General features: G+C 47.2%; 1 protein-coding gene across 1 annotated transcript; it reads left to right on the top strand.

The window, feature by feature from the left end:
* Nucleotides 1–9217: 9217 nt before the first annotated feature.
* On the top strand, nt 9218–9972 carry LOC309566930 (uncharacterized protein; the record flags this gene model as incomplete). Its single annotated transcript, XM_082272259.1, has 1 exon — nt 9218–9972. Exon 1 carries the CDS (start codon nt 9457–9459, stop codon nt 9970–9972), a length of 516 nt encoding a protein of 171 aa, XP_082128385.1. The 5' UTR covers nt 9218–9456.
* Between the last annotated feature and the right edge of the window lie 13069 nt (nt 9973–23041).

The following is a 23041-nucleotide window of genomic DNA, read 5'->3' as shown; positions in this document are numbered from 1 at the left end:
AGGAGGGTGCTCTAATGTAAGGGGGCTCTGATGTAAGGAGGGTGCTCTGATGTAAGGGGGCTCTGATGTAAGGAGGGTGCTCTGATGTAAGGAGGGTGCTCTGATGTAAGGGGGGCTCTGATGTAAGGAAGGTGCTCTAATGTAAGGGGGGCTCTGATGTAAGGAGGGTGCTCTGATGTAAGGGGGGCTCTGATGTAAGGAGGGAAGCTCTAATGTAAGGGGGGCTCTGATGTAAGGAGGGTGCTCTAATGTAAGGGGGGCTCTGATGTAAGGAGGGTGCTCTGATGTAAGGAGGGTGCTCTGATGTAAGGGGGGCTCTGATGTAAGGAGGGTGCTCTGATGTAAGGGGGGCTCTGATGTAAGGAGGGCGCTCTAATGTAAAGAGGGTGCTCTGATGTAAAGAGGGTGCTCTGATGTAAGGAGGGTGATCTAATGTAAGGGGGGCTCTGATGTAAGGAGGGGGCTTGGATGTAAGGGAGGCTAAGATGTAAGGAGGGTGCTCTGATGTAAGGAGGGAGCTCTAATGTAAGGGGGGCTCTGATGTAAGGGGGGCTCTATTGTAAGGAGGGCACTCAAATGTAAGAGGGGCTCTGATGTAAGGAGGGCGCTCTAATGTAAGGGGGCTCTGATGTAAGAAGGGTGCTCTAATGTAAGGGGGGCTCTGATGTAAGGAGGGTGCTCGAATGTAAGGGGGGCTCTGATGTAAGGGGGTGCTCTGATGTAAGGGGGGCTCTGATGTAAGGGGGGCTCTGATGTAAGGAGGGTGATCTAATGTAAGGGGGGCTCTGATGTAAGGAGGGTGCTCTAATGTAAGGGGGGCTCTGATGTAAGGAGGGTGCTCTGATGTAAGGGGGGCTCTGATGTAAGGAAGGTGCTCTAATGTAAGGGGGGCTCTGATGTAAGGAGGGTGCTCTGATGTAAGGGGGGCTCTGATGTAAGGAGGGCGCTCTAATGTAAGGGGGGCTCTGATGTAAGGAGGGTGCTCAAATGTAAGGGGGGCTCTGATGTAAGGAGGGTGCTCTAATGTAAGGGGGCTCTGATGTAAGGAGGGTGCTCTGATGTAAGGGGGGCTCTGATGTAAGGAGGGCGATCTAATGTAAAGAGGGTGCTCTGATGTAAAGAGGGTGCTCTGATGTAAGAAGGGCTCTGATGTAAGGAGGGTGATCTAATGTAAGGGGGGCTCTGATGTAAGGAGGGTGCTCTAATGTAAGGGGGCTCTGATGTAAGGAGGGTGCTCTGATGTAAGGGGGCTCTGATGTAAGGAGGGTGCTCTGATGTAAGGAGGGTGCTCTGATGTAAGGGGGGCTCTGATGTAAGGAAGGTGCTCTAATGTAAGGGGGGCTCTGATGTAAGGAGGGTGCTCTGATGTAAGGGGGGCTCTGATGTAAGGAGGGAAGCTCTAATGTAAGGGGGGCTCTGATGTAAGGAGGGTGCTCTAATGTAAGGGGGGCTCTGATGTAAGGAGGGTGCTCTGATGTAAGGAGGGTGCTCTGATGTAAGGGGGGCTCTGATGTAAGGAGGGTGCTCTGATGTAAGGGGGGCTCTGATGTAAGGAGGGCGCTCTAATGTAAAGAGGGTGCTCTGATGTAAAGAGGGTGCTCTGATGTAAGGAGGGTGATCTAATGTAAGGGGGGCTCTGATGTAAGGAGGGTGCTCTGATGTAAGGGGGGCTCTGATGTAAGGAAGGTGCTCTGATGTAAGGGGGGCTCTGATGTAAGGAGGGTGCTCTGATGTAAGGAGGGCTCTGATGTAAGGAAGGTGCTCTAATGTAAGGGGTGCTCTAATGTAAGGGGGGCTCTGATGTAAGGAGGGTGCTCTGATGTAAGGGAGGCTCTGATGTAAGGAGGGCGCTCTAATGTAAGGGGGGCTCTGATGTAAGGGGGGCTCTGATGTAAGGAGGGTGATCTAATGTAAGGGGGGCTCTGATGTAAGGAGGGTGCTCTAATGTAAGGGGGGCTCTGATGTAAGGGGGGCTCTGATGTAAGGAGGGCGCTCTAATGTAAGGGGGGCTCTGATGTAAGGAGGGTGCTCAAATGTAAGGGGGGCTCTGATGTAAGGAGGGTGCTCTAATGTAAGGGGGCTCTGATGTAAGGAGGGAAGCTCTAATGTAAGGGGGGCTCTGATGTAAGGAGGGTGCTCTAATGTAAGGGGGGCTCTGATGTAAGGAGGGTGCTCTGATGTAAGGAGGGTGCTCTGATGTAAGGGGGGCTCTGATGTAAGGAGGGTGCTCTGATGTAAGGGGGGCTCTGATGTAAGGAGGGCGCTCTAATGTAAAGAGGGTGCTCTGATGTAAAGAGGGTGCTCTGATGTAAGGAGGGTGATCTAATGTAAGGGGGGCTCTGATGTAAGGAGGGTGCTCTGATGTAAGGGGGGCTCTGATGTAAGGAAGGTGCTCTGATGTAAGGGGGGCTCTGATGTAAGGAGGGTGCTCTGATGTAAGGAGGGCTCTGATGTAAGGAAGGTGCTCTAATGTAAGGGGTGCTCTAATGTAAGGGGGGCTCTGATGTAAGGAGGGTGCTCTGATGTAAGGGAGGCTCTGATGTAAGGAGGGCGCTCTAATGTAAGGGGGGCTCTGATGTAAGGGGGGCTCTGATGTAAGGAGGGTGATCTAATGTAAGGGGGGCTCTGATGTAAGGAGGGTGCTCTAATGTAAGGGGGGCTCTGATGTAAGGGGGGCTCTGATGTAAGGAGGGCGCTCTAATGTAAGGGGGGCTCTGATGTAAGGAGGGTGCTCAAATGTAAGGGGGGCTCTGATGTAAGGAGGGTGCTCTAATGTAAGGGGGCTCTGATGTAAGGAGGGTGCTCTAATGTAAGGGGGGCTCTGATGTAAGGGGGGCTCTGATGTAAGGAGGGCGCTCTAATGTAAGGGGGGCTCTGATGTAAGGAGGGTGCTCAAATGTAAGGGGGGCTCTGATGTAAGGAGGGTGCTCTAATGTAAGGGGGCTCTGATGTAAGGAGGGTGCTCTGATGTAAGGGGGGCTCTGATGTAAGGAGGGCGATCTAATGTAAAGAGGGTGCTCTGATGTAAAGAGGGTGCTCTGATGTAAGGAGGGTGATCTAATGTAAGGGGGGCTCTGATGTAAGGAGGGTGCTCTAATGTAAGGGGGGCTCTGATGTAAGGAGGGTGCTCTGATGTAAGGGGGCTCTGATGTAAGGGGGGTGCTCTGATGTAAGGGGGGCTCTGATGTAAGGAGGGTGCTCTGATGTAAGGAGGGTGCTCTGATGTAAGGGGGGCTCTGATGTAAGGAAGGTGCTCTAATGTAAGGGGGGCTCTGATGTAAGGAGGGTGCTCTGATGTAAGGGGGGCTCTGATGTAAGGAGGACGCTCTAATGTAAGGGGGGCTCTGATGTAAGGAGGGTGCTCTAATGTAAGGGGGGCTCTGATGTAAGGAGGGTGCTCTGATGTAAGGAGGGTGCTCTGATGTAAGGGGGGCTCTGATGTAAGGAGGGTGCTCTGATGTAAGGGGGGCTCTGATGTAAGGAGGGCGCTCTAATGTAAAGAGGGTGCTCTGATGTAAAGAGGATGCTCTGATGTAAGGAGGGTGATCTAATGTAAGGGGGGCTCTGATGTAAGGAGGGTGCTTTGATGTAAGGGGGGCTCTGATGTAAGGAAGGTGCTCTGATGTAAGGGGGGCTCTGATGTAAGGAGGGTGCTCTGATGTAAGGAGGGCTCTGATGTAAGGAAGGTGCTCTAATGTAAGGGGTGCTCTAATGTAAGGGGGGCTCTGATGTAAGGAGGGTGCTCTGATGTAAGGGAGGCTCTGATGTAAGGAGGGCGCTCTAATGTAAGGGGGGCTCTGATGTAAGGGGGGCTCTGATGTAAGGAGGGTGATCTAATGTAAGGGGGGCTCTGATGTAAGGAGGGTGCTCTAATGTAAGGGGGGCTCTGATGTAAGGAGGGTGCTCTGATGTAAGGGGGGCTCTGATGTAAGGAAGGTGCTCTAATGTAAGGGGGCTCTGATGTAAGGAGGGTGCTCTGATGTAAGGGGGGCTCTGATGTAAGGAGGGCGCTCTAATGTAAGGGGGGCTCTGATGTAAGGAGGGTGCTCAAATGTAAGGGGGGCTCTGATGTAAGGAGGGTGCTCTAATGTAAGGGGGCTCTGATGTAAGGAGGGTGCTCTGATGTAAGGGGGGCTCTGATGTAAGGAGGGCGATCTAATGTAAAGAGGGTGCTCTGATGTAAAGAGGGTGCTCTGATGTAAGAAGGGCTCTGATGTAAGGAGGGTGATCTAATGTAAGGGGGGCTCTGATGTAAGGAGGGTGCTCTAATGTAAGGGGGGCTCTGATGTAAGGAGGGTGCTCTGATGTAAGGGGGCTCTGATGTAAGGAGGGTGCTCTGATGTAAGGGGGGCTCTGATGTAAGGAGGGTGCTCTGATGTAAGGAGGGTGCTCTGATGTAAGGGGGGCTCTGATGTAAGGAAGGTGCTCTAATGTAAGGGGGGCTCTGATGTAAGGAGGGTGCTCTGATGTAAGGGGGGCTCTGATGTAAGGAGGGTGCTCTAATGTAAGTGGGGCTCTGATGTAAGTAGGGTGCTCTAATGTAAGGGGGGCTCTGATGTAAGGAGGGTGCTCTGATGTAAGGGGGGCTCTGATGTAAGGAGGGCGCTCTAATGTAAGGGGGGCTCTGATGTAAGGAGGGTGCTCTAATGTAAGGGGGGCTCTGATGTAAGGAGGGTGCTCTGATGTAAGGGGGGCTGTGATGTAAGGAGGGTGCTCTGATGTAAGGGGGGCTCTGATGTAAGGAGGGCGCTCTAATGTAAAGAGGGTGCTCTGATGTAAAGAGGGTGCTCTGATGTAAGGAGGGTGATCTAATGTAAGGGGGGCTATGATGTAAGGAGGGTGCTCTGATGTAAGGGGGGCTCTGATGTAAGGAAGGTGCTCTGATGTAAGGGGGGCTCTGATGTAAGGAGGGTGCTCTGATGTAAGGAGGGCTCTGATGTAAGGAAGGTGCTCTAATGTAAGGGGTGCTCTAATGTAAGGGGGGCTCTGATGTAAGGAGGGTGCTCTGATGTAAGGGAGGCTCTGATGTAAGGAGGGCGCTCTAATGTAAGGGGGGCTCTGATGTAAGGAGGGTGCTCTGATGTAAGGAGGGTGCTCTGATGTAAGGGGGGCTCTGATGTAAGGAGGGTGCTCTAATGTAAGTGGGGCTCTGATGTAAGTAGGGTGCTCTAATGTAAGGGGGGCTCTGATGTAAGGAGGGTGCTCTGATGTAAGGGGGGCTCTGATGTAAGGAGGGCGCTCTAATGTAAGGGGGGCTCTGATGTAAGGAGGGTGCTCTAATGTAAGGGGGGCTCTGATGTAAGGAGGGTGCTCTGATGTAAGGGGGGCTCTGATGTAAGGAGGGTGCTCTGATGTAAGGGGGGCTCTGATGTAAGGAGGGCGCTCTAATGTAAAGAGGGTGCTCTGATGTAAAGAGGGTGCTCTGATGTAAGGAGGGTGATCTAATGTAAGGGGGGCTATGATGTAAGGAGGGTGCTCTGATGTAAGGGGGGCTCTGATGTAAGGAAGGTGCTCTGATGTAAGGGGGGCTCTGATGTAAGGAGGGTGCTCTGATGTAAGGAGGGCTCTGATGTAAGGAAGGTGCTCTAATGTAAGGGGTGCTCTAATGTAAGGGGGGCTCTGATGTAAGGAGGGTGCTCTGATGTAAGGGAGGCTCTGATGTAAGGAGGGCGCTCTAATGTAAGGGGGGCTCTGATGTAAGGAGGGTGCTCTGATGTAAGGAGGGTGCTCTAATGTAAGGGGGGCTCTGATGTAAGGAGGGTGCTCTGATGTAAGGAGGGTGCTCTGATGTAAGGGGGGCTCTGATGTAAGGAGGGTGCTCTGATGTAAGGGGGGCTCTGATGTAAGGAGGGCGCTCTAATGTAAGGGGGGCTCTGATGTAAGGAGGGTGCTCTGATGTAAGGGGGGCTCTGATGTAAGGAGGGTGCTCTGATGTAAGGAGGGCTCTGATGTAAGGAGGGCGCTCTAATGTAAGGGGGGCTCTGATGTAAGGAGGGTGCTCTAATGTAAGGGGGGCTCTGATGTAAAGAGGGTGCTCTGATGTAAGAAGGGTTCTGATGTAAGGAGGGTGCTCTAATGTAAGGGGGGCTCTGATGAAAGGAGGACTGTTATGGGGATTTTCTAACCCCCGAATATTTGTAAAGTATATGATGTATCCTTCACAATAAAAAGTTACACTTTAGTCCCGGTTCACATTTGTGCGATGTGGTAACGCTGTGAATATACAGCGTGTTCCCGCATCGCATCCGCTCCCCTGGCAGTTCACACTGCCATATGCGATACGCAGGGGATGTCAATTAAGAGTTAACAACACCCCCAGTTGCGATCGCATATAGCAGTGCGATCTGCAAGTTCGCACAGAATCGGATCGCACTAGTGTGAACCACCATGCGATCCGATTCTGCTGCGAATAAAAAAAAGGGTCATGTGCGTGTTTATGGCGGATGCGGTGCAAATTCAGCCATACAAAGTGTATGGCTGATATTTGCACCGCACATGAGATCGCATGTAATTTAGGAGCAGTGCGCTCCGAATTACATGCAATCTCTGTGATCGCACTAATGTGAACCGGGGCTTAAAGTGATTGTAAAGTCTCGTTTTTTTTTTTTCTTTAACCACTTTAGCCCCGGAGGATTTTCCTGCTTAATGACCAGGCCACTTTTTTCAACTTGGCACTGCGTGACTTTAACTGACAATTGCGCGGTCATGCCATGCTGTACCCAAACGAAATTTACGTCCTTTTTTTCCCACAAACAGAGCTTTCTTTTGGTGGTATGTCATCATCTCTGCACTTTTTTTTTTTTTTGCGATATTAATGAAAAAAAAAAAAAATTTTGCGAAAAATTTACATTTTCTATTTTGACAGTTGAAAAATATCCAATATATTCAATTTTTGTCATATATTTTGGCCAAAATGTATTTAGCTACACGTCTTTGACAAAAACATTCTCAATGAGCGTATTTTTATTGGTTATGCGCAAAAGTTATAGCGTCTACAAACTATGCTGTAAATACTGGAATTTTCGCAGCTTTCATTTCTGACTGCCTATCTCAATTCTTGAAGTGCTAAAATGGCAGGGCAGTACAAACCCCCCCCCCAAATTACCACTTTTTGGAAAGTAGACATCCTAAGGAATGTAGTGAGAGGCATGTTTAGCTCATTGAATATTTCATTTTTTGTCACAGGTGTTTGAAAAATGACTAAAAAAACAAATTTTTTTTTTTACAAAAAGTTGTCATTGAAATGATATATTGCTCACGCATGCCGCTTGTCCGCTCTCATCCGATCCCATCCGATCCCATCCCCAGGATGGATGGAAAATAGGGTTTCCATCCGTCCGGATTTCACGGACAGGATCGGATGCGGATGGCAGCGGGTGTCAGCGGACATGTCACCGCTGACATCCGCTACTCCATAGGGCTGAATGGGGCATCCGATCAGATCCGCCTAAAAAACTGACAGGCGGATCTGATCGGATCGCCCGTGTGAAAGAGCCCTAAAGCCTCCTACACACGCAACGATTTTCCGCCAACCGGTCGTCCGTCTTTTGTCCAGAGTGGTGTTTTGTTGGTTGGAATGTGCCTAGACTGCACTGGATTTTTGTCGACCGACAAAATTCTATTTCAGAAGTGATGTCATGTGTTGGTTTGCTTTCTTTGTGTTCTTTCTTCTCTGAGCATGCCCAGTCTTGCTCATAAGATTTTTCCCTGTCGAAATCTGTACTGACTGCACGAAAATCGGACGTGTTTTGACGGCGGACAAAAATCTTATAGCCTGCACACCAGATTTTTTTTGCCCGAAAAGTCGGAGTCGGTTGTTGGAAGCATCATACTAACAAGCCGAAAATCGGCAGATCGGTCATCGGACGATAATTCCCTGCCAATTTCTACGTGTGTGTACGAGGCTTTAGGTTTAGCAGGAATTCTGTGAGTTAGGTTGCATTTGTGTCTGGTAATAATGATCCTATTGTATTTTTATCGAAATATAACTTTAATATTTTCTTGGGGGGCCCTGTCAGGTAATCTGTACGGGGCCCCGTGATTTCTATCAGCAGCCCGGTATGTGGTATGCGTTTATGGAATGATTGTATGATATATACATTATTTCTCACATTTCATCCATTAGATAAAAAAAAATTATACTTCTTAGAATTTTGTGAATATGTCTACCGAATGTTATGAAGATAAGATAGAGAGAAAACAGAATGCAGAGTTCAGGAGTGCACTACTTACTGACTGCAGAGTTCAGGAGTGCATTACATAAAGAATGCAGGGCTCAGCTGTGCCCATCTATGCAGCCTCACCAGTGCCCAGCACTGCAGCTTTACCAATGCCCAGCAATGCAGCCTGACCAGTGCCCAGCAATGCAGCCTGACCAGTGCCCAGCAATGCAGCCTGACCAGTGCCTATCTATGCAGCCTGACCAGTGCCTATCTATGCAGCCTGACCAGTGCCCATCAATGCAGCCTCACCAGTGCCCATCCAATGCAGCCTCATCAGTGCCCATCCAATGCAGCCTCACCAGTGCCCATCCAATGCAGCCTCACCAGTTCCTATCTATGCAGCCTCACCAGTTCCCATCTATGCAGCCTCACCAGTGCAGAAGATCAGAGAGAAGAGAGGAAGAGGAGATCAGGCCGGATCATCACACAGGCCGGCGTCGCCCGCTGTGACAGCTTTAATTTGAATCACCAGGCACCCGTTGTCGCACAAGTCCTGCCTTCTGGTTTGGCTCCCACCTATGATAGATAGCACATGTTCCAGCATTGGACAGGTGTGCTGTCTATCAAAGGAGCCAAACCAGGAAGCAGCATTTTACGTGACGGCGGGCGCCCGTTGCTTCAAATTAAAGCTGTCACAGCAGGTGACGCTGGCCTGACATCCCTCTGGGAGGACTGCCCCCTGTTGGTATGCCACTGGCTTCAGGGCCCCCCTCTGCTTCAGCAACCACCCAGGATCTGCCCTCCAACTAGCACCACCCCTGCAATCCGGAGACAGAACGGTGGACATACTAGCTCCAGGGACAGTGTCCTCAGTCCGGGAGTGTCTGGTCACCCTACGTTACAATGTTGTTTTATGTCATTCTAATGAGATATGTATCTGTTTTACCTGAAGTGATTAGTTGCAATAAAGTTGTTTCTGTTCTGAATGCTGTACTGACAAGGTCACTTCCTGTGCTGCTGTCACTTCCTCATTGTCACAACATGTTATCGAGGAATCCTCCAACACAGCACAGAACTACAGAGCAATCAGGAAATTCCTGTCCTGCGTCTCACGTTGCTAGGCAATCTGGGTTTGGCCAATAAAGGGATCTTGCATATATGCAGTATAAATTAATGTAGCTTAGTAGAAATATGCAAAGCTACAGACATCAGAGAAAACAGATTCCAGAATAAACAAGAAAGATCCACATCTGCAAGTATTGGTGCCCCCCTCAGCAGCCTTTACCAAACTCTAATGGGCTTCTCTGGCACCAAGGCTCGGATCCTGATGCTGGGTCTGGATGGGTCTGGAAAGACCACAGTTCTCTACAGGCTGAAACTAAATGAGACAGTCTGTAGAATTCCTACCATCGGATACAATGTTGAGACTTTGGAGCCCATCCATAATGTGACCTTTACTGTCTGGGATGTGGGTGGTCACGAAAAGATTCGAGCCCTGTGGAAACTCTTCTCCGTCAACACCGATGGCTTGGTCTTTGTGGTGGACAGTGCTGACCCTGAGAGGTTTCTGGAAGCCAGGGAAGAGCTAAATGCAATCCTGGAGAATGATGAAATGAGAGGTGTGCCGTTCTTGGTGATGGCCAACAAGCAAGATCACCCATGTGCCAGGAAACCCATGGAGCTGGAGGAAGAACTGGAACTAACCAAGATAAAAGGACACCATTGGGACATTCAGGGGTGCTGTGCCACCAACGGGGAAGGACTGGTGGAGGGGCTGAAGGTCCTCGCCAACTTAATGATGCAGTTTTAAAAGAAAAGGATATTCTAAGAGGCAGGGCCGTCTTTAATATTGATTAGACCCTGGGCAAACCTTTTCTTGGGCCCTCCCGAATCCACTTATCAACTATTTGCAAGCAGTGCGGGCTCAAGGGGAAGCTGACTTGGGCACCATAACAATGACTGGGCCCGGGGCAGCTGCCCCTTTTGCCCTGTGTTAAAGACGGCCCTGCTAAGAGGACTAAATTCACGTCTATCCATATTATCTCTTCTTTTTCTGTCTAAGGAGTTGGAAAGGTTTATAGCACAAATACTGTATACTGTCAGCTTGATCTTAACAAGCCAAAGAGTGGAGGAACTGTGCAAGGTGGTTGTTTTCACCAAGAAAGGTTACGTAACTGCATTAAATATGTCAAATATGTCAAAATGAAAATATGTTTTAAAGGACTGGTTGCAAAAGTTAAAATAAATTATAGTTAAACATTTTTGGAAATTAATGATTTCACTGATAAGTTTAATAGGAGAGGGTCTAATTGTGTAGATATAAAATTATTTATCCTCTTTTCACACCAGTTTTGTTTTTTTTAAGGAAATTAGCTATTTCTTAAGTAAATAATTGTTGTATTATATAAAGCGTCATTAAACCCAGACTATGAAAAACTTCCATTACATGCTATATAACAGAGTGTTCATACTCTCAAAGCTACTAAAGCATTTGTCTTGTGTAGAGTGCAACATACTTGGTTGATCCTGCCTTCAGCTGTCCCTCCCATCTGTAATGTGTCCCCATTGCAGCCTAAGATTGTGTAGACCAGCTGGTGTCCACTATTGAGCATGCTCAATTTCAGTTCCCTTCTAAGCTCTTTATTTCCTTATTTTTTTTGAATATATAGAGTCACACATGTGGGTGTATACACAGTGGTATATAACACTCCAAACCCCTGCCTCCTTCTCCATGTCCTCCTAATAAACACCATGGGAGTGGGATATAGTGTGCTGATTGATCACACGAAACTCACAAAAATATTAGTTTTAATACAAATCAGTATTAAATATCTCAAATGTAATTGCTAATACTGTTAAATACTGGTAAAGTGGTTAAATAAAAAAAATAAGATTTAAATCAAAAAATTGTATTGATTTGTTTTTTAAAAATCATCGATTTTTATTCACCCTGTTTTTTAAATAACAAACATGCCTATACTTACCTGCTCTGTGCAATTGTTTTGCACAGAGTAACCTTGATCCTCTTCTTTTGGGGGTCCCCTGTACTCTAGGCAACTCCTCTTCATCAGGTACGCCCACGGAAAACCGCTGCATTCATTGACACAGACAGCAGGACTTGACCCCGCCCTCCACTCCCATTTCACAGCGTTTGATTGACAGTAGCCAGAGCCAATGGCTCCTGCTGCTATCAATCTGTGCTAATGTGCTCGTGCACATCACTGGATCAGATCAGGCTCAGGTACGAAAAAAGGGGGGGGTCTAAGGGGGGAACTGCCCTGCAAAAGGAACTGGATTTTCAACCTGGAAGCTGATTGGTTGCACCAGATTTTGTAGTCTCCGGTTTTAGTTGGTGGTTGTGGGGGTCTGCGGGCAGGGGGCTCATCGGAATCTGGAAGCCCCCTTTAACAAGAGGGCCCCCCAGATCCTGGAACCCCCTCCCTATGTGAATGGGTATGGGGTACACTGTACCCCTACCCATTCACCCCATAAAAGGCAGTGTATGTAAATAACGACAGGAGACGTTTTGGAAAGTTTATTAAAAATCTTCATCTGTTCTTCTCTGCTCTGGTCTTCTCCCTCTCCTGGTCTTCTGCTCTTTTGCTGTCCGCTCTTCTGCTCTTTTGCTTTCTGCTCTTCTGCTCTTTTGCCCTCGGCTCTTCTCTTCTTCTTCCTCCGATGATGTCTCCGGTGATTATGCTGGTCTCCAGAGAGGGAGGGAGAAGACCAGAGCAGAGAAGAACAGATGAAGATTTTTAATAAACTTTCCAAAACGTCTCCTGTCGTTATTTACATACACTGCCTTTTATGGGGTGAATGGGTAGGGGTACAGTGTACCCCATACCCATTCACATAGGGAGGGGGTCTGGGATCTGGGGGGCCCCCTTGTTAAAGGGGGCTTCCAGATTCCGATGAGCCCTCTGCCCGCAGACCCCCACAACCACCGGCCAGGGGGAGGCCATTAACATGGGGGCAAGGTGCTTTGGGGTGGGGGTGCAGAGCTCCCCCTGCCCCAAAGCACCAACACCCCCCCATGTTGAGGGCATGTGGCCTGGTATGGTCCGGGGGGGTGGGGCCGCTTGCTCATCCCCTCCCCCTTCCTGCCCTACCGGGCTGCATGCTTGGATAAGGGTCTGGTATGGATTTTGGGGGGGACCCCCACGCCGTTTTTTCAGCGTGGGGCTACCCTCAAATTCCATACCAGACCCGAAGGGCCTGCTTTGGAACCTGGGGGGGACCCCTACGCAGTTTTTTCCCATTTTTGGCGTGGAGTTCCCCCTCAAGATTCTCACAGCGCAAGTCGCGCCGCAAGTCGGATCATCTTGGTCCGACTTGCGGTGCGACTTCCATTCAAATCAATAGGCTCCCATGGGGAACCATTGATTTTGAATGGAGGCAGAAAAAACGCTGCTAAAAGCAACGTGGCCAAACGTGCAATAACGCAAATGGTAAAAGCTACTGAAAGCACGTTTTACAGCTGCTTTTTCCCGGCATCAGAACTAGCTTGGCAGCACATTTTTCTAACTTCCCGTGTACATGGAGCCTAACACCCAATTTCTGTTCCCTGTTTTAAAACCTGTCCTAGGTATGGAAAAGCACAGGAGGTCACACACATTACAATCTGATTGTGCAAAATCCATGCTGTCACTTGTAAATCTGCCAACAACTGTGAAGCATGACGGGCTAGCTACAAAAATGTACTCAGTATGCAGCCAGTAAGGCGGGCTGTTGCGCATCTACAAACTGTAGTTGTTGGTAAATGCAAAGGAGATTGTGCAATCAGATTATGACGTCACAGACTGGTGCAAAACACATTCTACTCATTACCCAGACAAGGCTTACATGAGTTCTATTATTAGTGCCTATCGTGGTTGAGCAACCCTCCCCACCCCCCCACACACACCTGTACTCAATCAGTGTCCACCATCAATTGGATATAGGAGGAGTCCCCTGTAGTGCATTTGCACATCCTTCCCAGCAAGGAGTATTATCTCCAAGGGTTAGAATGGCTGGATTCATCTCTTTTTCATGGATAGTGTAGGACCCACTGATAATGGGGTACTTTGACGCAGTAGTGGGCTTGAGCACGATATGGCCATATGGTGGGACCAAACCCCCATTTTTATTTATGGATTGTCTTCAGATTTGGTAGTTATTTCTTTTGCATTTGCGCACTATTCTTTTTTAATATACATGTCTTTTGGTTCATAGCTGCAGCAGCTTTAGAAATACATGGGTATGCTCCCCCAATTTTTTGCCTGTTTATTATGTATTCGGTCTGACCAGACTATCGTTGTTGAGCAACCCTCCCCACCCCCCCACACACACCTGTACTCAATCAGTGTCCACCATCAATTGGATATAGGAGGAGTCCCCTGTAGTGCATTTGCACATCCTTCCCAGCAAGGAGTATTATCTCCAAGGGTTAGAATGGCTGGATTCATCTCTTTTTCATGGATAGTGTAGGACCCACTGATAATGGGGTACTTTGACGCAGTAGTGGGCTTGAGCACGATATGGCCATATGGTGGGACCAAACCCCCATTTTTATTTATGGATTGTCTTCAGATTTGGTAGTTATTTCTTTTGCATTTGCGCACTATTCTTTTTTAATATAGTTGTTGGTAAATGCAAAGGAGATTGTGCAATCAGATTATGACGTCACAGACTGGTGCAAAACACATTCTACTCATTACCCAGACAAGGCTTACATGAGTTCTATTATTAGTGCCTTTACAAAAACGTTGCGATTTTTTCTTTGAAGCCAGGGCAAAGTGCAATAATTTACATGCAGGGTGCAGTAATTCATATCAACTGGAAACAAAACGATAATTATAGTAAACCGAAATTTGCTTGGTTACTATGAAATGACACTATAAAATCATTCCACCCTGCAGTCTTGTAGAATTAGCAGTCCACTAAGTTATTGAATCACTTGCCGGTGTCCTGCCGAAAACTCCAACCTGCCGAAATCTCCAACCACGTTATTTCCGGTGAGTGTACACTGGGAATAATTGGAGATTTCAAGCACTTGGTGTTTTCACACAACACCAGCAGCCTTTACACCTGAGTACATGGTATAATTAGTGCAGATTCTTACACTGCACGGTAGTTGTAGCCGCCTTGGAGGCGGCCATGCTTTTGGTTACTAGCGGGCGGTGTAAGAATCTGCACTAATTATACCATGTACTCGGGTGTATAATCTGCCGGTGTTGTGTGAAAACACCAAGTGCTCGAAATCTCCAATTATTCCCAGTGTACACTCACTGGAAATAACGTGGTTGGAGATTTCGGCAGGTTGGAGTTTTCGGCAGTACACCAGGCACACTTTAGCCGAATGCGGGGCATGAGCTGTGTGCTCTGTGATCACAGTGTCTGGAGAATACTGCTGATCACAGAATGAGGTAAAGAGCCAATCAGCGGCTCCAATCACAGCTGATCAAAGATGTAAATAGAAGCTGGATATCGGCACTCCTTTCCTCATGCTAACAGCATGAGGAGCAGAGAAGAGAGCCCATAACCGGCTTCTCTAAAAGGGACATGTACACTGATAACGAGGGCACTGAATATTAGTGTCCTGATTATCAGTATAGTCCCAAGAGTGCCCATCAGTGCTGCCAATCGGTGCCCATTAGTGCTGCCAATCGGTGCCCATCAGTGCTGCCAATCAATGCCTCCTCATCAGTGCCGCCCATCAGTGCCCATTGGTGCCACCTATCAGTGCCCATCAATGCCACCTATTAGTGCCCATCGGTGCTACCTATCAGTGCAGCCTGATCAGTGCCCACCAGTGCCTCCTTATCAGTGCCCATCAGTGCAGCCTCATCAGCGCACATCAGTAAAGGAGACACATTGTGAAGTGATATGCACTTCAAGCTTTGCACTTCAATGATTGCACGAAGCAAACATACAGAGCAAACTGCACTGGAAAGCACATAACAGTCTACAGGTGACCCTGTCTCTCTATTCAGCTCTCCTTCCACTCTGTAACATGCACGCTATACCACTCCTTCTGGCAGTTGTGTCCTCTCTCCTCAAACTCTCTTAGCTTTACCCCTGTTCTCCACCCCACAGCTTATACAGTATCTCACAAATGTGAGTACACCCCCACATCTTTGTAAATATTTTATTATAACTTTTAACGTGACAACACTGACAACACTGAAGAATGAGACTTTGCTACAATGTAAAGTAGTGAGTGTACAGCTTGTAAAACAGTGTAAGTTTGCTGTCCCCTCAAAATAGCTCAACACACAGTCATTAATGTCTAGACTGCTTGCAACAAAAGTGAGTACACCCCAGCACTGCCTTAACATCAGCACTGCTTTCACCAGAGCTTCACAGGTTGCCACTGCAGTCCTCTTCCACTCCTCCATGAAGACATCACAGAGCTGGTGGATGTTAGAGACCTTGCGCTCCTCCACCTTTCATTTGAGGATGCCCCACAGATGCTCAATAGGGTTTAGATCTGGAGACATGCTTGGCCAGTCCATCACCTTTACCCTCAGCTTCTTTAGCAAGGGGCCGTCTTGGAGGTGCGTTTGGGTTCGTTATCATGTTGAAATACTGCCCTGCGGCCCAGTCTCCAAAGGGAGGGGATCATGCTCTGCCTCAGTACATGTTGGCATTCGTGGTTCCGTCAATGAACTGTAGCTCCCCAGTGCCGGCAGCACTCATGCAGCCCCAGACCATGACACTCCCACCACCATGCTTGACTGTAGGCAAGACACACTTGTCTTTGTACTCCTCACCTGGTTGCTGCCACACACGCTTGACACCATCTGAACCACATAAATTTATCTTGGTCTCATCAGACCACAGGACATGGTTCCAGTAATCCATGTCCTTAGTCTACTTGTCTTCAGAAAACTGTTTGCAGGCTTTCTTGTGCATCATCTTTAGAAGAGGCTTCCTTCTGAGATGACAGTAATGCAGACCAATTTGATGCAGTGTGCAGCGTATGGTCTGAGCACTGACAGGCTGACCCCCCACCCCTTCAACCTCAGCAGCAATACTGGCAGCACTCATACATCTATTTCCCAACCTCTGGATAGGACGCTGAGCACATGCACAAAACTTCTTTGGTCAACCATGGCGAGGCCTGTTCTGAGTAGAACCTGTCCTGTTAAACCGCTGTATGGTCTTGGTGACTGTGCTGCAACTCAATTTCTGGGTCTTGGCAAACTTTTCTTAGCCTAGGAAATCTTTATGAAGAGCAACAATTATTTTTTTCAGATTCCCAGAGAGTTTTTTGCCATGAGGTGCCATGTTAAGCTTCCAGTGTCCAGTATGAGAGAGTGAGGGCGATAACACCAAAATGTATTTATTCACACCTGAGACCTTGTAACACTAACGAGTCACATGACACCGGGGAGGGAAAATAGCTAATTCGGCCCAATTTGGAAATTTTCTCTTAGGGGTGTACTCACTTTTGTTGCCAGCAGTTTAGATATTAACCACTTGCCGACCAGTCACGTTGACTGTACTGCGGCAAAGTGGCTCGTTCCCGTCCAGCGACGTAGACCTACGTCGCTGGACTCCTCCCCTTGTGGGCGGCGCTCGCGCACCTCCGGAGGCTCGCTCCCACTGTTTTCAGTCACAGCGGGAGTCGGGCCAGGGAAGGAGCAGCGGCGATCGGCGCGCTCTTCCCCGATTGTCGGGGAATCGAGTCTGGCGATCCGCCCGCTTGTGTAAACAATAAAATTAACCCCTTCCCTGCCAGTGTAATTTTTTACAGTAACAGTGCATATGTATAGCACTGATTACTGTAGTAATGTCACTGGTACCCCCAAAAGTGTCAAAAATGTCAGTCAAGGGTCCGATCTGTCCGCTGCAATGTCGCAGTCCCGCAAAAAAAAACGCAGATCGCCGCCATTACTCGTTAAAAAAAAAAAAAACACCAAAAATGACAGAAATCTTTCCCTTAGATAGTAAACGCAATAACTTTTGCGCAAACCAATCAAAATACGCTTATTGTGATTTTTTTTACCAAACATAGGTAGCAGTAAACAAATTGGTCAAAATTTTTTAAAAAATTAGATTTTTACATTTTTTTGGGGGGGAATTTCATATAAAAAAATTTTAAAAATATTGTTATTTTTTCAAAATAAACGCTCTTTTTTTGTTTATAGCGCAAAAAGTAAAAATTGCACAGGTGATCAAATACCACCAAAAGAAATGTAAGACTGAAAATCCTCGCGCTTATGGTGAATAGATCTCTAAATAAATATGTATATATATGTGAGCTGCCTGCTGCAAGAAAAAAATGCAAGTGCTTTTTTGAATTGTGTTGGTCAGTGATTGCAGCGCTGCTATAAAGTGTTTACGTGCATAAATAACAAAAATAACCTGTAATTCTCAAATGCATAAAATACTTAAAAAATATATATATATAAAAAATGATAATTAAAAATAAAATTGATGTTACAATATTTCCATAAAGTGCAAATATCTGTGCTGTGCAAAATAACTTGTGCAAATAATTTATTATAATAGTGCTGTGCTAAAGTCCATGTAATAATCCTTTCTTCAAATTGGAAAAAGTGCTGGTGCTTAATCTGTTTTTGCTTGTGGGGTTACCCCCTTTGTAGATCTACTTACCACAGTGTGGTTTCAACAAAGCAGAAAGTGATGGTCATGGTAATCCTTAAATTCCTTGGTAATTGCTGTAAATCTGTAAGATTCCTTTTCCTTTTAAGTGATCCCAGATTTCCTCATAAAAACAAAAGGCTTTACATAGTGAAGACCGTTTAAAATTGTAATTTATTGAGGTATAAAGACAATGGGATACTTACAAACATGTTGAACACAGCGTCTGTGAAGACGCTGTGTTCAACAGCGAAACGCGTCTAGCCATTGGCCGAGCGGTCTGTCACATGATATCCGGTCGGTGAAGCGCACGCTGCGGGAGCAGCTAACCACCGAGCCGAGTGTACATTTACATGTCCTTTGTTTTTAACATGTTTGTAAGTATCCCATTGTCTTTATACCTCAATAAATTACAATTTTAAACGGTCTTCACTATGGAAAGCCTTTTGTTTTTATGAGGAAATCTGGGATCAATTAAAAGGAAAAGGAATCTTACAGATTTACAGCAATTACCAAGGAATTTAAGGATTACCATGACCATCACTTTCTGCTTTGTTGAAACCACACTGTGGTAAGTAGATCTACAAAGGGGGTAACCCCACAAGCAAAAACAGATTAAGCACCAGCACTTTTTCCAATTTGAAGAAAGGATTATTACATGGACTTTAGCACAGCACTATTATAATAAATTATTTGCACAAGTTATTTTGCACAGCACAGATATTTGCACTTTATGGAAATATTGTAACATCAATTTTATTTTTAATTATCATTTTTTATATATATATATTTTTTAAGTATTTTATGCATTTGAGAATTACAGGTTATTTTTGTTATTTATGCACGTAAACACTTTATAGCAGCGCTGCAATCACTGACCAACACCACCAAAAGAAAGCTCTGTTTGTGGGAAAAAAGGACGTAAATTTAGTTTGGGTACGGCGTCGCACGACCGCGCAATTGTCAGTTAAAGTCGCACAGTGCCGAATTGCAAAAAGTGGCCTGGACGTAAGACAGCAAAATCCTCCGGTGGTAAAGTGGTTAAAGCGGAGTTCCGGGCACAAAATCTATATTTTTTTTTTTGTGCCCGTCCGCTTGTTCCCCCTCACCTGAAAAGGAATTGGATAGTTAGGTTTTTTTTTTTTATTTACTCACCTTGTAATTGAAGATCGAATATACTCACCTAGTCTTCACTTCCTCCCTCTGTGCCGAGGCTCAGTCATCTCTTCCGGGCTTGCACTGATTCCTGGGAGCTGAACGTCATCGCTCCCAGGAATCAATGCGACGGCACCGGCCCCGCTCGTCACTTCCGGGCGACGCCGCATTCCCCTGCTAAACAGCTTTTGGGCATGCCCAGAAGCTGTGGAGGAATGCGGCGCCGCACCGGAAGTGACGAGAGGGGCCGGTGAAGGCGCATTCTGGGAGAAGAAGACGCGGAAGAGGACCGCGCTGGCTTCAGCTGCCCACAAGAGAGATGGAAACGCTGTGGAAGAAATTTTATAAGTGAGTATTTCTTCTTGCAGGTAAGTGCGAACCGGGACAGATCAGAGGCTAACCAATGTGGAATGTGCTAGCCCTAACTGTCCCGGGGGTATGTTTGTTGAAAAATGATTTCTGTGCCCGGAACTCCGCTTTAATGGCTGTGTGTTGAGTTATTTTGAGGGGACAGCGGATTTACACTGTCATACAAGCTGTACACTCACTACTTTACATTGTAGCAAAGTGTCATTTCTTCAGTGTTGTCACATGAAAAGATAGAATAAAATATTTACAAAAATGTGAGGGGTGTACTCCCATTTGTGAGATACTGTGTGTGTGTGTATATATATATATATATATATATATATATATACATACACACTAGGGATCGACCGATTATCGGCACCACCGCATTCGGCTCTGATCGGGTCTCCATGTCTCTGCGCCAAATTAAAAAAACTGACAGCATTCAAAACAGCCAAACTTGGCGTTTTATATGCTTTTCAATGCCGAGGAGGGTTTTGAGGTCTTTTAGACCCCCAGATCCCTCCACAAGGAGTACTTGTGAGAAAAAAAAATGTTTTTTACATGTTCAAAAACATCCGAAAATATTGGCCGCTACAGATATTCGATGACCAAAATACCGATATCGGTATTAAAAAAATTATATTGGTCGATTACTAATATATACATACACATTAATCAAGTCAAGTATACTCCTGGGATATTGATCTGACCAGTAGGGTAGCAGAGGGGATTGTTAATCAGTTTCAGTTGCTTTGGTGTTAGTGCACTAGATGGGCAACAATGAGATAACCTCCAAAACAGCCATGATTTTACAGGTGGAGCCCACTAAGATTTTTTTTCCCTACTCATCTGTCTGACTGTGTTTCACTAGTTTCGAATTTGGCTGGGGTCAGTGTCACTACTGGTAGCATGAGGCGATACTTGGACCCTATAGAGGTTGCACAGGCAGTCCAACTCCTCTAGGATGGCACATTAATACGTGCCATTGCCAGAAGGTTTGCTGTGTCTCCCAGCACAGTCTCAAGAGCATGGAGGAGATTCCAGGAGACAGGCAGTTACTAGCACATTATGTCTTTACTTTGCAGGGTTTTTAAAGAAAAAAAAAATTGGTGCAGTTTACTTCAGCTTTAATGGCATTCCAGTCTTAGTCCATAGGGTTCAATGTGGAGTTGGCCCACCCGTTGCAGCTATAACAGCTTCAACCCGATAGAACACCTTTGTGATGAATTAGAGCGGAGACTGTGAGCCAGGCCTTCTCTTCCAACATCACTGCCTGACCTCACAAATGCGCTTCTGGAAGAATGGTCAAACATTCCCATAGACACACTCCTAAACCTTCCCAGAAGAGTTGAAGTTGTTATAGCTGCAAAGGGTGGGCCACACACAGACACACAGTATATAATTTTTTTCTATTTTCATTTTATTTTTTAATCCCTTTAATATAATTTTATTATCAAAGATACGTTTATAAAGTACAGTAGGTTTGCTGGGTGCCGTCTACAGGGCCGGTTTTAGACAAAGTGTGGCCCTGGGCAAACCTAAAAGTGGGGCCCCAAATTTTTTTATATTCTACCAAAAATATAGGCGCATTTAATCAATTTAGCCAAATAAAACATACAACTACATAAAAATATGCTTTAATTAAATAACATTAAATTAATTATAATCATAATCATTATAATCACATCAATTATAATATTCTATTATGTTTACTGCTCCTCACCCAGATCTATTATAAGTAGGCCTGGGTGAGGAGCAGCAGAGCCATATAAAGAACATACACAGCTCTGCACATAGCGCTACTCATTTACACTAAATAGAAAGCCCCAGGGCAACAAATATAGAATAAAAACTCTAATACTATCACCATTGACGGATTACACTGTAAAAAAATTGCGTGACTTAACAAACATTAGGTTGGTTCAAGAATGACCAGCGTGTCCCCCATCAATGCACAGTGACCAGCATGTCCCCCATCGATGCACAGTGACCAGCATGTCCCTCACCAATGCACAGTGTCCAGAATGCCCCCATTCAATGCAGTGTCCAGCATGCCCCCCATCGATGCACAGTGTCCAGCATGTCCCCCATCGATGCACAGTGTCCAGCATGTCCCCCATCAATGCACAGTGACCAGCATGTTCCCATTCAATGCACAGTGACCAGCATGTCCCCCATCAATGCACAGTGACCTGACCAGCATAGCATGCCCCCCCATCAATGCACAGTGACCTGACCAGCATGTCCCCATCAATGCACAGTGACCTGACCAGCATGTCCCCATTCAATGCACAGTGACCTGACCAGCATGTCCCGACTCCCTGGTGACCATGCTGCTCGGGAGTCGACTTCTTCCTCCTCCATGGCGTCGCGACTCGGTCGGACTGGTGTCCTCCGACTGGACACTGGACTATTCTTCCTCCATGCGCGCCGCCCACTGCCTCTTCTCTGACGGCGGGTGGGAAGGTGACGTCGGGACGGGGGGGGGGGGGGGATAGGTAGTAGTGAATGATCAGGTCTGAAGGGGATCGCATATTGGGATGGGGGGAATCACAGTGTTGTGTTGAATTTGGGGGGAGATCATATATTGGTGGGGGGGGGCAGTGCTGAATCGTCAGCCCCGAGTGTCAGTGGTGAATTGTGTGTTGGGGAATGAGAGCAGTATTGAATTTGGGGGAGATCACATTTTGTGGGGTGTAAGGGGGGGGGGGTGACACAGCAGTGGTGAATTTGGTGGGGGATCACATATTAGGGTGGGGGGTGTCAGTGGTGAATTGTGTGGTTTTGGGGGGGGCTACACCACCATTGTATCATACCCCCCCGCACACAATTCACCGCTGATCTCCTCACCAAATTCACCACTACTGTGTCATTCCCTCCGAATGACAAAGCAGTGGTGAATTTGGTGAGGAGATCAGCGGTGAATTGTGTGTGGGGGGGTATGATACAATGGTGGTGATTGGTGAATTTGGTGGGGAGATCACATGTTGGGGTGGGGGGGGGTGTGTGTCAGTGGTGAAATGTGTGGGGTATGACACAGCAGTGGTGAATTTGGTGAGATTACATATTGGTGGGGGTGTCAGTGGTGGTAAGGGGGGGGGGGGGGGGAATGACACAGCAGTGGTGAATTTTGTGGGAAAATCACATATTGGTAGGGGGTTTGTGCCACAGACCCCCTACCAATATGTGATTTCCCCTCAAAATTCACCACCGCTGTGTCATCCCCCTCCCCCCTTACCACCACTGACACCCCCACCAATATGTGATCTCCCCACCAAAGTCAGCACTGCTGTGTCATACCCCACACATTTCACCACTGACACTCCCCGCCCCTCAGCTGAGCAAGAGTGTGTAGGCACCTCCAGGGACAGACTGCTGTGGGGCCCCCCCCTCAACCACGGGGCCTCGGGCAGTGCCCGACTGCCCGAATGATCAGTCTGCCCCTCGCCCGCCGGCACATAGTGTCACGCTGCCTCCGCTCCGCTGACAGGGGGCGGCTGGGGGCCCCTGGACACTCGGGGCCCTGGGCATTTGCCCAGTTTGCCCCCCCCTAACGCCGGCCCTGGCCGTCTATAGACACTCCCTTTCTGTAATATCCTTTATATCTGTCATAAAGGAATTTCCTGCCTGTTCTGTCACTTTGGGATGTGTTGGAAGATTTTCTCCAGCAAGTGTTATTATGCCTGAACTGGAAGTTGTCTCTTTTATGAGGTCACTTCCTGCGCTGTCGAGAGTAAAGGTCACACAATCCTCCAACACAGAGCAAAGTGACAGAGCAGACTGGA

This window comes from Pelophylax lessonae (genome assembly GCF_965119305.1).
Source record: "Pelophylax lessonae genome assembly, chromosome: 11".
NCBI lineage: Eukaryota > Metazoa > Chordata > Amphibia > Anura > Ranidae > Pelophylax > Pelophylax lessonae.
This window is presented reverse-complemented; position numbering and strand designations above follow the sequence as displayed.